Below are 14,784 nucleotides of genomic sequence, written 5' to 3' on the forward strand. Positions count from 1 at the left end.
AGATGTATATGCTCGGCTCAAACTGAACACGAGGCAAAACCTTGTTTTTATTCCGTGCTCGGATCTCACCGGATTTCCTCATTCCTATGAATCTGCCCCTCTCTTCCCCTACTGCCAGCCATATCATTCCGGTATCTCCATGGGAAGGGAGGGTGGGGGCAAAATAAGGGGCAAAGAGAAACACCGATGGTCAGAGATACATGAAGTTATTATTCTAATTATTTTTAATTATTATATATCCATAAATGCTGTTATACTTGTATAGTGTGGTATAATTAGGCAGAGGCTAGCCACCCACCGTCTGCCATCGATCAATCAGTTCATTTTCTTTACTATAATCTGACTAGTCTCGTCTCTACCAGTTTTATCTACCTGTCAATCCGTTCCCGGTGGGAAGAACAACTAACATATTTAACAACATTCGTACCTGTGTTGGTAATTCATCTGTCTACTTTTTATGAATCATTGTTAACATATAAGTTCCTTAAATACTATGTTTATTTATTAACTAAGTGATATACACTTTTTTACTTACTATGCTTTTTACCTTCATGATGTGTTTTTGATTATTCCATATATTTTTTAGTCAAAACAGTATCATATTTTATGTATCAATACTAATACTGTTTTCTCGTTTCAGTGTTTGTGCTCATTAGGATTGCATCTATCCCGAGCTTTTATTACATGTATTTTTTTATTATTATTAAATTATACTTTATTTAATTGTGTTTAATTATTGTTGTTAAATGCGGATTGTGACGTTCTATACACCTGCGAGGAGTTTAGTGATTGGCTGAACCACCCCCCAGTTCTGACCAGTCACGAACCCACATAGGGTATATATATATTTTTATATATGTATCTATATGTGTTTAGTTTAATTATCCCTGAGGAAGAATTGGTGCAATTCGAAACGCGTGGGATTAAACAATACACGGTAGCGTGTTTAAGGACTCTTAGCTGTACCCGTGTGTGTTCCAGCTGCCTGCTATACTGCATTTATTCCCCACAATACGCTCTGACGAACGCATACTCGGGACGCTGGTCTAGTGACGCCTTAGGCCAGCGGTGCGCAAAAAGGGGGGTGCAAGATTATGTAGGGGGGGCGCAGGCTGCGTGCGGGGAAACCTGGGGGCGGGCAGAGCTGTGCGGGGGCGGGGAAACCTGGGAGCGGGCAGAGCTGTGCGGGGGCGGGGAAACCTGGGGGCGGGCAGAGCTGTGCGGGGGCGGGGAAACCTGGGGGCGGGCAGAGCTGTGCGGGGGCGGGGAAACCTGGGGGCGGGCAGAGCTGTGCGGGGGCGGGGAAACCTGGGAGCGGGCAGAGCTGTGCGGGGGCGGGGAAACCTGGGGGCGGGCAGAGCTGTGCATGGGGCGGGGAAACCTGGGGGCGGCAGAGCTGTGCACGGGGAAACCTGGGGGCGGGCAGAGCTGTGCATGGGGCGGGGAAACCTGGGGGCGGGCAGAGCTGTGCGCGGGCGGGGAAACCTGGGGGCGGGCAGAGCTGTGCGGGGGCGGGGAAACCTGGGGGCGGGCAGAGCTGTGCGGGGAAACCTGGGGGCGGGCAGAGCTGTGCGGGGGCGGGGAAACCTGGGGGCGGGCAGAGCTGTGCATGGGGCGGGGAAACCTGGGGGCGGGCAGAGCTGTGCATGGGGCGGGGAAACCTGGGGGCGGGCAGAGCTGTGCGGGGAAACCTGGGGGCGGGCAGAGCTGTGCGGGGGCGGGGAAACCTGGGGGCGGGCAGAGCTGTGCATGGGGCGGGGAAACCTGGGGGCGGGCAGAGCTGTGCATGGGGCGGGGAAACCTGGGGGCGGGCAGAGCTGTGCGGGGGCGGGGAAACCTGGGGGCGGGCAGAGCTGTGCGCGGGGAAACCTGGGAGCGGGCAGAGCTGTGCGGGGGCAGGGAAACCTGGGGGCGGCAGAGCTGTGCGCGGGCGGGGAAACCTGGGGGCGGGCAGAGCTGTGCGCGGGGAAACCTGGGGGCGGGCAGAGCTGTGCGCGGGGAAACCTGGGGGCGGGCAGAGCTGTGCGGGGGCGGGGAAACCTGGGGGCGGGCAGAGCTGTGCGGGGGCGAGGAAACCTGGGGGCGGGCAGAGCTGTGCGGGGGCGGGGAAACCTGGGGGCGGGCAGAGCTGTGCGGGGAAACCTGGGGGCGGGCAGAGCTGTGCGCGGGGAAACCTGGGGGTGAGCAGAGCTGTGCAGGGCGGGGGCACCTGGGGGCGGGCAGAGCTGTGCGGGGGCGGGGAAACCTGGGGGGCGGGCAGAGCTGTGCGGGGGCGGGGAAACCTGGGGGCGGGCAGAGCTGTGCGGGGGCGGGGAAACCTGGGGGCGGGCAGAGCTGTGCGGGGGCGGGGAAACCTGGGGGCGGGCAGAGCTGTGCATGGGGCGGGGAAACCTGGGGGCGGGCAGAGCTGTGCATGGGGCGGGGAAACCTGGGGCGGGCAGAGCTGTGCGGGGGCGGGGAAACCTGGGGGCGGGCAGAGCTGTGCGGGGGCAGGGAAACCTGGGGGCGGCAGAGCTGTGCGCGGGCGGGGAAACCTGGGGGCGGGCAGAGCTGTGCGCGGGGAAACCTGGGGGCGGGCAGAGCTGTGCGCGGGGAATCCTGGGGGCGGGCAGAGCTGTGCGGGGGCGGGGAAACCTGGGGGCGGGCAGAGCTGTGCGGGGGCGGGGAAACCTGGGGGCGGGCAGAGCTGTGCGGGGGCGGGGAAACCTGGGGGCGGCAGAGCTGTGCGCGGGCGGGGAAACCTGGGGGCGGGCAGAGCTGTGCGCGGGGAAACCTGGGGGCGGGCAGAGCTGTGCGGGGGCGGGGAAACCTGGGGGCGGCAGAGCTGTGCACGGGGTGGGGAAACCTGGGGGCGGGCAGAGCTGTGCACGGGCGGGGAAACCTGGGGGCGGGCAGAGCTGTGCGCGGGGAAACCTGGGGGCGGGCAGAGCTGTGCGGGGGCGGGGAAACCTGGGGGCGGCAGAGCTGTGCGCGGGCGGGGAAACCTGGGGGCGGCAGAGCTGTGCGGGGGCGGGGAAACCTGGGGGCGGCAGAGCTGTGCGGGGGCGGGGAAACCTGGGGGCGGCAGAGCTGTGCGCGGGCGGGGAAACCTGGGGGCGGGCAGAGCTGTGCACGGGCGGGGAAACCTGGGGGCGGGCAGAGCTGTGCGGGGGCGGGGAAACCTGGGGGCGGGCAGAGCTGTGCGGGGGCGGGGAAACCTGGGGGCGGGCAGAGCTGTGCGGGGCCGGGGAAACCTGGGGCCGGCAGAGCTGTGCGGGGAAACCTGGGGGCGGCAGAGCTGTGCGCGGGTGGGGAAACCTGGGGGCGGCAGGGCTGTGCGCGGGCGGGGAAACCTGGGGGCGGCAGAGCTGTGCGCGGGGCGGGGAAACCTGGGGGCGGGCAGAGCTGTGCGGGGGCGGGGAAACCTGGGGGCGGGCAGAGCTGTGCAGGGCGGGGAAACCTGGGGGCGGGCAGAGCTGTGCGGGGGCGGGGAAACCTGGGGGCGGGCAGAGCTGTGCGGGGGCGGGGGCACCTGGGGGCGGGCAGAGCTGTGCGGGGAAACCTGGGGGCGGGCAGAGCTGTGCACGGGGAAACCTGGGGGTGAGCAGAGCTGTGCAGGGCGGGGGCACCTGGGGGCGGGCAGAGCTGTGCGGGGGCGGGGAAACCTGGGGGCGGGCAGAGCTGTGCGGGGGCGGGGAAACCTGGGGGCGGGCAGAGCTGTGCGGGGAAACCTGGGGGCGGGCAGAGCTGTGCGGGGAAACCTGGGGGCGGCAGAGCTGTGCGGGGAAACCTGGGGGCGGCAGAGCTGTGCGCGGGCGGGGAAACCTGGGGGCGGGCAGAGCTGTGCGCGGGCGGGGAAACCTGGGGGCAGGCAGAGCTGTGCAGGGCGGGGAAACCTGGGGGCGGCAGAGCTGTGCGCGGGCGGGGAAACCTGGGGGCGGCAGAGCTGTGCGCGGGGCGGGGAAACCTGGGGGCGGCAGAGCTGTGCACGGGCGGGGAAACCTGGGGGCGGGCAGAGCTGTGCAGGGCGGGGAAACCTGGGGGCGGCAGAGCTGTGTGCGGGCGGGGAAACCTGGGGGCGGGCAGAGCTGTGCAGGGCGGGGAAACCTGGGGGCGGCAGAGCTGTGCGCGGGCGGGGAAACCTGGGGGTGAGCAGAGCTGTGCGGGGGCGGGGAAACCTGGGGGCGGGCAGAGCTGTGCGGGGGCGGGGAAACCTGGGGGCGGGCAGAGCTGTGCAGGGCGGGGAAACCTGGGGGCGGGCAGAGCTGTGCGGGGGCGGGGAAACCTGGGGGCGGGCAGAGCTGTGCATGGGGCGGGGAAACCTGGGGGCGGCAGAGCTGTGCGCGGGCGGGGAAACCTGGGGGCGGCAGAGCTGTGCGCGGGCGGGGAAACCTGGGGGCGGGCAGAGCTGTGCGGGGGCGGGGAAACCTGGGGGCGGGCAGAGCTGTGCACGGGCGGGGAAACCTGGGGGCGGGCAGAGCTGTGCGCGGGGAAACCTGGGGGCGGCAGAGCTGTGCACGGGCAGGGAAACCTGGGGGCGGGCAGAGCTGTGCACGGGCGGGGAAACCTGGGGGCGGGCAGAGCTGAGCGGGGGCAGGGAAACCTGGGAGCGGGCAGAGCTGTGCATGGGGTGGGGAAACCTGGGGGCGGCAGAGCTGTGCGCGGGGAAACCTGGGGGCGGCAGAGCTGTGCGCGGGGAAACCTGGGGGCGGGCAGAGCTGTGCGGGGGTGGAGAAACCTGGGGGCGGCAGAGCTGTGCGCGGGCGGGGAAACCTGGGGGCGGGCAGAGCTGTGCGGGGGCGGGGAAACCTGGGGGCGGGCAGAGCTGTGCACGGGCGGGGAAACCTGGGGGCGGGCAGAGCTGTGCGGGGGCGGGGAAACCTGGGGGCGGCCAGAGCTGTGCACGGGGCGGGGAAACCTGGGGGCGGGCAGAGCTATGCACGGGCTGAGGCTGCTTCCAGTTCTCTGCTGTGTCTGCCTGCAGAGGGGGCGGGGCCTGCAGAGGGGGCAGGGCCTTCCCTGCACACAGATAAGCCCTCCTCCTCCTGTCTGTTAGCCGCCCGTTTTCAGCAGCACATGGGGGGACCTGGGCAGGCTTAGTCCACAGCAAAAAGACACACCGAACCAGAAGGGAATGGTAAATGGTGTATAAAAAAAGAATACACAAACATATATCACAAACTTAAGAAATTAAAAGTGGGCCGTGGAGGGCACAGAAAGCAGCTCGACAGCTGATCCGCTGGTAAAAGGTCTCACGCAGCAGCAGCGTGTGGCTGCTCAGCCGGTGGTGCTCGCGATACACAGCTGAGCAGCTCCGCAGCTGATCGGAAGATTCAACGTCTCCGCGCAGACGCTTGCGTGATGATTCAAACCGTAATGACGATCTCAACGCGTTTCGCACGAACATGCTTCATCAGGGGATGACGTCACTAGCGCCAGGGCACGCATATTTATACTGATCCAGCATATACAATCAGGCAACTAATTAAAGCTGTTGCTGATATTAACATCTTGTGATTGATATAAAAACCCTCATATGAAATCAGTAACAGAAAAACTAAGGAGAACACAAACACTCCTCCATGTCAAACAATAAGTGATTAAATGTGAACCTTCTTTAATTGAAGGTTTACTTATATTAAAATCAGAAAAGGAAAAAAAAGCGGAGCACTGCCAGAAAGTTGAAAAAAAGACTGGGGCAAAAAAATAAATTAATAAAGATTATTTATTGGGCATATTTGGCCAAAAAAGACAGACACACAGGGTTAAAACTCTGACGCGTTTCCCGCCGTGGAGGCGCATTATATTAAAATCAAATGTGCCTAAATTTAAACATACTCAATAACATATAAATGTGAAATGTGTGGAAAACAATATATAAGAAAATAATTAATAATGAATTCATACCACTTAAATGAATTTATATGTTAGTATACCAAGTGTTAAATAACAATATATAAAGTTTAAACCAATATAATTAAAGGCTGCAATGAAAAAATGTGTGTTCTCCTATAAACATATTATATATAAAGAAAAACGACAAAAAAGAAAAACGTGTTCATAAACATATTCATATAAATAAAAAATAATAAATAAGATTTATCCTCCCCTACCTTTAGAGAAAAATCTACTCTACCAGTGTATAGTGTGTGTGTGTGTGTGTGTGTGTGTGTGTGTGTGTGTGTGTGTGTGTGTGTGTGTGTGTGTGTGTGTGTGTGTGTGTGTGAGTGTGTGTGTGTGTGTGTATTCCATGAGGAAGGTACGGAGGACCGAAACATTGGTGGTTACATAGTAGATGAGGTTGAAAAAAGACGTACGTTCATCAAGTTCAACCTATGCTAAATTTAGACAACAGATACTTTATCCTATATCTATACTTACTGATCCAGAGGAAGGCAAACAAAAAACCCAGTGTCATATCATCCAATGATATCTCATAAGGGGAAAAATAAATTCCTTCCTGACTCCAAGTATTGGCAATTGGATTAATCCTTGGATCAACATCCTTCCCATGTTTACTTATTTGGTATATCCCTGTATACCTTTCCTTTCTAAAAAGATGTCCAACCTTTTTTTGAACAAATCTTTTGTATCTGCCATCACAGTCTCCATGGGTAATGAATTCCACATTTTAACTGCCCTTACTGTAAAGAACCCTTTCCTGCTGAAGAAATCTCCTTTCCTCCAACCTTAAGGGATGGCCCTGAGTCCTTAGTACTGCCCGTGGGATGAATAGTTCTTTTGAAAGCTCCCTGTACTCTCCGAGTATATTTGTATCTAGTTATCATAACCCCTCTTAGACGCCTAATTTCTAATGTAAATAAATCTAATTTAGCTAGCCCCTCCTCATAAGTTAGATTGTCCCTCCCCTTTATTAATTTGGTGGCTCTTCTCTGCACTCTCTCTAGTTCCATAATTTATTTTCTAAGGAGTGATGCCCAAAATTCAACTCCATATTCAAGGTGTGGTCTTACTAATGCTTTGTAAAGGGGCATAATTATGTTTACTTCCCTTCCATCCATTGCCCGTTTAATGCAAGATAAGATCTTGTTTGCCTTTGCAGCTACTGCATGACTTTGGGCACTATTGCTAAACCTGCTGTCTACAAGCACTCCTAAATCCTTCTCCATCAAGGATTCCCCCAATATATCTCCATTTAATTTGTAAGTCGCCTGTTTATTCTTGCTTCCCAAATGCATAACCTTACATTTATCTGTATTAAACCTCATCTGCCATTTACCTGCCCACGTTTCCAATCTCTCCAAGCCCTTCTGGAGAGAAATTACATCCTGCTCTGATTCTACTACCTTACACAATTTAGTATCATCAGCAAAGATGGAGACTTTGCTCTCGATGCCAACCTCAAGGTCATTAATAAACACGTTAAAAAGCAGGGGTCCCAGTACCGATCCCTGAGGTACTCCACTCACAACCTTAGCCCAACCTGAAAAAAGTTCCATTTATGACAACCCTCTGTTGTCTATCCTTCAAACAGTTTTCAATCCAGGTGCATATATTTTTACTGAGTCCAATTTGCTTTATTTTGTATACCAACCTCTTATGTGGAACCGTATCAAAAGCCTTTGCAAAATCTAAGTAGACCACATCAACTGCATTACCCTGGTCTAAATTCCTACTTACCTCCTCAAAGAAACAAATAAGGTTAGTTTGGCAAGATCTATCCTTCATAAATCCATGCTGACTATTACTAATAATTTTGTTTTCCATTAGGTATTCCTGAATATTATCCCATATTAAACCTTCAAGTAGCTTCCCCACTATTGAAGTCAGGCTTACAGGTCTGTAATTCTCCGGTTGTGATCTAGGTCCTTTTTGAAATATAGGCACCACATCTGCTTTACGCCAATCTTGTGGTACTCAGCCTGTGGAAATGGAGTCTTTGAATATTAAATATAATGGTTTGGCTATTACTGAACTTAACTCCTCGAGAACTCTTGGATGTATGCCATCGGGGCCAGGTGCCTTATTTACTTTAATTTTTTCAAGCTGCTTATAAACTTCTTCCTCAGTTAACCAATTGTTCATTAATATGGAGGTTGTGGCTTCCTCCTGCAGCACTACTATTGAAATGGATTCTTCCCTGGTAAACACATTCTGCATTAAAGCGCATCATATGGAAGTCACTTTTAAGATAGATTATATGGGGGGTGGGGCTGGTGTTAGTGAGCATTAGGAATCTGTCGTCTAGTAATACACAGCAAAACAAATGGAATTGATTTACGAGAGGCCAGGGACGGACGCAGGCAGAATACACTAAATTTGTGCCCAATATCCACTGTCTGATTTATATAGTACAGTTTTGGGGCCAAAAATAGCACATTGTGTTACTGACTTTTGTTACTTTGCACCGTTGGATAAATGACATGAAATGGACTGTCAGGCCCTTCAGCACAGAGAGAGTTAAACTAATCATAACAAAGTTGGGGGAAAATACAATATGTTATTGTACCAGTTTATGTTCCAACTTCTCTTTAGGAGGGTTCCTCATGCTGGCTGTGAGGAAGGACATGGGCTCTCCGCTCACAGGAAGCTCCTACGTGTGTATTCATGCAATGATTAACTCTCTGCACATGTTTACACAGCTGCTATGAAATATTGCAGCTACCGGTAAGATCCCTCCTCTTGCACCAGCAGAATCCACGCCATGCAGGTAACCTGCCCATTACAAGCACACAATGCCTCTGTATTTTGGACTTTGTAGTTACTGTAGATGTGTAATTAGTAGTAACTCTTGTGGGTTTGCTGCGCATCTTTTATCCCATTTAGGTACAATAGTACAAGGCATGCGTATGTTTTTAGGAGAGGACAGTCTGTATATTTCAGAAGACCGCTTTGTCAGGCTGAATATAAACAAGCAAAGTGAGAATGATGTGGCTTCTCTATTCAGATATAACACTAGTGAGCTGCAATCTATGCAGTGCACTATTTTGTGTCAGTAAAGGAATAAACCAAGAAACATATCCCTATTATCTATATTATATTAGACTTCAGTTACTTAATAGCTGGTACCTTAAGGACCAACATAGTCCTTAAAAGAACTGACCGTTACTCATTGCTACTCAAACCAGTGATAGCAGTGGCTAGTTACATATGTACCCCTATCCCAGTGGCACTGACCAGTCATTTATCCCAGCAAGTTCAAGTTCCAAATAACAGTTATACATAGCAGCTGCTGTCACTCTTTATTGAAATGACATTAGGAGACAGTAGCATAGTTAGACTATGCACACTGCGATGTTTACTAGTACAGAACATTCAATAGTACAAAATACACAATTTATACGGTATTGTTCACAACAACTTAACAGCTCAACAGATTAGTAACTGAGACTGTAAGAAACAGTCCCTATAAAGCCAGACTTTCCTTTCCACTCCAGGTCAGGGAAAGGGTCCTCATCTCTCCAAGAGATAAAGAAAGAGAGAGGACATAGGCACATCCTCAACTTTGAGAAATAATTTTAGGGAGATCATAGACAGACCCTCTCTCTCCCCTGATACGAATAAGATATGGGGCCTCAAAACCCAATGATTACCTTTCTATTGACATGATTACACTTGATTGAGTGCAATCCCATTGAAGTCTATGAGTCCACTGCTGGAAATTAGTGAGGTTTCGCAGGTCTTCTCCAAGAAAGATCTATAATCTCTCCTGGACAGTCCCCTTATCTCTACCCAAGTATGTCCAAACATTTTTCCAGTTGCAATGTGAGATACTATATCATCACATCAGTCACATACACTCTTAATTTGTGTAACAATCTTAAATCTATGCAGAGGTCTAACTCATTATTGGTTTAACCCATTACCTTACATTTGACATTGTTCCTTGATGAAGAGAGAGATATAGCAGGAGTCTCCAGCATTTAATAAATAGAAACTTCATATTTATATTGACTTGAAGTGAAGACTATGTGAGTCTAAGGCTCCCTCCTGCTCTTAGACTATGAACTCTTCTTCCTGTGGTGGGAAAACCTTCCCTGTATTTCCCCAATCCCTTAGCTTCTCTCGGACATGGAAATACAATTGAAGAATAAATACTGCAGATGATTCTCATTTGAAGGATGCAGATAAAAACATCCCCTGCAGGACAAAAGGACAGAGGATAGGATACAGCACATCACGCTGGGTCTTTCCCAACCACTATACAATTACAATGCTGCTGCGATAAGGGAGGCGGCAGAGGAAGAATGATGCCCTAAAAGTGTTACTCAGAAAATGGGGGGAACATTCCCAGGTCAGCAAAGTCTTCAATGTTATAATTGCCGGTGCCCTGGGTAGGGTCTCCAGACATTGGCAGCATGTCCTGTGCAGAGGGACAGGAAGACAAATAGGACTGTTACACAGGCGGTCAGACAAAACCCAAGTATACACCCGCCTGCTGCTTCAATCGCCCTGGCACATGCCTTCTCTTTCTATCTCACCTGTATACTTTCCCCCTGTTTCATACTGAAACACCTTCAACCATCCACGCAAGTATGTCCAACTCAGCCCAACTCTGCCCTTCTCCAACCTACAGCTTCTTGCACTCTCAACAATACACAGCTACATATTCCTCCCGCCTCATATACCAATACTTAAAGCACACACACAACACAGCTACATATCCCTCCCGCCTCATATACCAATACTTAAAGCACACACACACACAGCTACATATCCCTCCCGCCTCATATACCAATACTTAAAGCACACACACACAACAACACAGCTACATATCCCTCCCGCCTCATATACCAATACTTAAAGCACACACACACAACAACACAGCTACATATCCCTCCCGCCTCATATACCAATACTTAAAGCACACACACACAACAACACAGCTACATATCCCTCCCGCCTCATATACCAATACATAAAGCACACACACAACACAGCTACATATCCCTCCCGCCTCATATACCAATACTTAAAGCACACACACAACACAGCTACATATCCCTCCCGCCTCATATACCAATACTTAAAGCACACACAACACAGCTACATATCCCTCCCGCCTCATATACCAATACTTAAAGCACACACACAACACAGCTACATATCCCTCCCGCCTCATATACCAATACTTAAAGCACACACACACAACAACACAGCTACATATCCCTCCCGCCTCATATACCAATACTTAAAGCACACACACACAACAACACAGCTACATATCCCTCCCGCCTCATATACCAATACATAAAGCACACACACAACACAGCTACATATCCCTCCCGCCTCATATACCAATACTTAAAGCACACACACAACACAGCTACATATCCCTCCCGCCTCATATACCAATACTTAAAGCACACACAACACAGCTACATATCCCTCCCGCCTCATATACCAATACATAAAGCACACACACAACACAGCTACATATCCCTCCCGCCTCATATACCAATACTTAAAGCACACACACAACACAGCTACATATCCCTCCCGCCTCATATACCAATACTTAAAGCACACACACAACACAGCTACATATCCCTCCCGCCTCATATACCAATACTTAAAGCACACACACACAACAACACAGCTACATATCCCTCCCGCCTCATATACCAATACATAAAGCACACACACAACACAGCTACATATCCCTCCCGCCTCATATACCAATACTTAAAGCACACACACAACACAGCTACATATCCCTCCCGCCTCATATACCAATACTTAAAGCACACACAACACAGCTACATATCCCTCCCGCCTCATATACCAATACTTAAAGCACACACACAACACAGCTACATATCCCTCCCGCCTCATATACCAATACTTAAAGCACACACACACAACAACACAGCTACATATCCCTCCCGCCTCATATACCAATACTTAAAGCACACACACACAACAACACAGCTACATATCCCTCCCGCCTCATATACCAATACATAAAGCACACACACAACACAGCTACATATCCCTCCCGCCTCATATACCAATACTTAAAGCACACACACAACACAGCTACATATCCCTCCCGCCTCATATACCAATACTTAAAGCACACACAACACAGCTACATATCCCTCCCGCCTCATATACCAATACATAAAGCACACACACAACACAGCTACATATCCCTCCCGCCTCATATACCAATACTTAAAGCACACACACAACACAGCTACATATCCCTCCCGCCTCATATACCAATACTTAAAGCACACACACAACACAGCTACATATCCCTCCCGCCTCATATACCAATACTTAAAGCACACACACAACACAGCTACATATCCCTCCCGCCTCATATACCAATACTTAAAGCACACACACACAACAACACAGCTACATATCCCTCCCGCCTCATATACCAATACATAAAGCACACACACAACACAGCTACATATCCCTCCCGCCTCATATACCAATACTTAAAGCACACACACAACACAGCTACATATCCCTCCCGCCTCATATACCAATACTTAAAGCACACACACAACACAGCTACATATCCCTCCCGCCTCATATACCAATACTTAAAGCACACACACAACACAGCTACATATCCCTCCCGCCTCATATACCAATACTTAAAGCACACACACACACAGCTACATATCCCTCCCGCCTCATATACCAATACTTAAAGCACACACACAACACAGCTACATATCCCTCCCGCCTCATATACCAATACTTAAAGCACACACACAACACAGGAATTCCGACTGCTTGCTTTTGTTTTTCTTTAATGATTTGAACCTGGGGGTTGCCCCAGGAGGTAAACATCTTTATTTTCAGCTTTGGGGACACCTTGGTTCCCGAAATACTTAAGAGTTTTAGGTGCTGGTTTCCTCCCTTCCACCCTGAAAAACCAAATGGCCACCACAGCGCGGGCCAAGAACAAGCGGCAGAAAGATGACCGTGTGGCTTCATATTGAATGACCGCAGTCGCCAACTTAAATTTGTATTTTTTTAAATCAGGAAGAGCAGCAGCAAAAGCTGTAATATCTCAGAACAGGGTCCCTGACGCTGGAAATAGAGCGCTTTAGTTTCAAGGGACTCCCTGATTCCAATAATGTAAAGGTTGGTTTAGGCTTCACACACACAGGTTACTACTCTCCCTGCCTCACACACAAACACAGTGTATCTAATGACACAGCTCAATACCACTGCACTCACCCTGTGCCCCCCATGCAGGCGGACCCTCACTCACACACACAGGTTACTATTCTCCCTGCCTCACACACAAACACAGTGTATCTAATGACACAGCTCAATACCACTGCACTCACCCTGTGCCCCCCATGCAGGCGGACCCTCACTCACACACACAGGTTACTATTCTCCCTGCCTCATACACAAACACAGTGTATCTAATGACACAGCTCAGTACCACTGCACTCACCCTGTGCCCCCCATGCAGACCCTCACTCACACACAGGTTACTACTCTCCCTGCCTCATACACAAACACAATGTATCTAATGACACAGCTCAATACCACTGCACTCACCCTGTGCCCCCCATGCAGACCCTCACTCACACACAGGTTACTACTCTCCCTGCCTCATACACAAACACAATGTATCTAATGACACAGCTCAATACCACTGCGCTCACCCTGTGCCCCCCATGCAGAACCTCACTCACACACAGGTTACTACTCTCCCTGCCTCATACACAAACACAATGTATCTAATGACACAGCTCAATACCACTGCACTCACCCTGTGCCCCCCATGCAGACCCTCACTCACACACAGGTTACTACTCTCCCTGCCTCATACACAAACACAATGTATCTAATGACACAGCTCAATACCACTGCACTCACCCTGCGCTCACCCTGTGCCCCCCATGCAGACCCTCACTCACACACAGGTTACTACTCTCCCTGCCTCATACACAAACACAGTGTATCTAATGACACAGCTCAGTACCACTGCACTCACCCTGTGCCCCCCATGCAGACCCTCAGTCTCACACATCCCTACATATTTACATGCACTCCTGCGCTGTATGTATATTCCCCAATATACATTTCTGCCAAATACAAAGATATAAATTCTTTCCCTAACACAATCACCCTGTGAGCCCGCTTCTATCACTTACACAAGAGCCCGCTGCTATCACTTACACAAGAGCCCGCTGCTATCACTTACACAAGAGCCCGCTGCTATCACTTACACAAGAGCCCGCTGCTATCACTTACACAAGAGCCCGCTGCTATCACTTACACAAGAGCCCGCTGCTATCACTTACACAAGAGCCCGCTTCTATCACTTACACAAGAGCCCGCTTCTATCACTTACACAAGAGCCCGCTTCTATCACTTACACAAGAGCCCGCTTCTATCACTTACACAAGAGCCCGCTTCTATCACTTACACAAGAGCCCGCTGCTATCACTTACACAAGAGCCCGCTTCTATCACTTACACAAGAGCCCGCTTCTATCACTTACACAAGAGCCCGCTGCTATCACTTACACAAGAGCCCGCTTCTATCACTTACACAAGGGCCCGCTTCTATCACTTACACAAGAGCCCGCTGCTATCACTTACCCAAGAGCCCGCTTCTATCACTTACACAAGAGCCCGCTGCTATCACTTACACAAGAGCCCGCTGCTATCACTTACCCAAGAGCCCGCTTCTATCACTTACACAAGAGCCCGCTTCTATCACTTACACAAGAGCCCGCTTCTATCACTTACACAAGAGCCCGCTTCTATCACTTACACAAGAGCCTGCTGCTATCACTTACACAAGAGCCCGCTTCTATCACTTACACAAGAGCCTGCTGCTATCACTTACACAAGA

The 14,784-nt window shown here is 51.2% G+C and overlaps 1 protein-coding gene across 2 annotated transcripts in view; it reads right to left on the minus strand.

Moving 5' to 3' along the window:
* Positions 1 to 9,137: 9,137 nt before the first annotated feature.
* Positions 9,138 to 14,784, minus strand: part of ARNT2 (aryl hydrocarbon receptor nuclear translocator 2) — a 65,864-nt gene continuing 60,217 nt past the window's right edge. Inside the window, exon 19 of one of the 2 annotated variants that reach the window (XM_075575147.1) lies at positions 9,138 to 10,303. In XM_075575147.1, coding sequence (XP_075431262.1) covers positions 10,205 to 10,303 — 99 coding nt within the window. In that variant the 3' untranslated portion in view covers positions 9,138 to 10,204. The remainder of the gene's footprint in view (positions 10,304 to 14,784) is intronic. The other variant, XM_075575146.1, reaches the window with a different exon arrangement.

Source organism: Ascaphus truei, chromosome 18 (assembly GCF_040206685.1).
Source record: "Ascaphus truei isolate aAscTru1 chromosome 18, aAscTru1.hap1, whole genome shotgun sequence".
In the NCBI taxonomy this organism is placed as follows: Eukaryota; Metazoa; Chordata; class Amphibia; order Anura; family Ascaphidae; genus Ascaphus; species Ascaphus truei.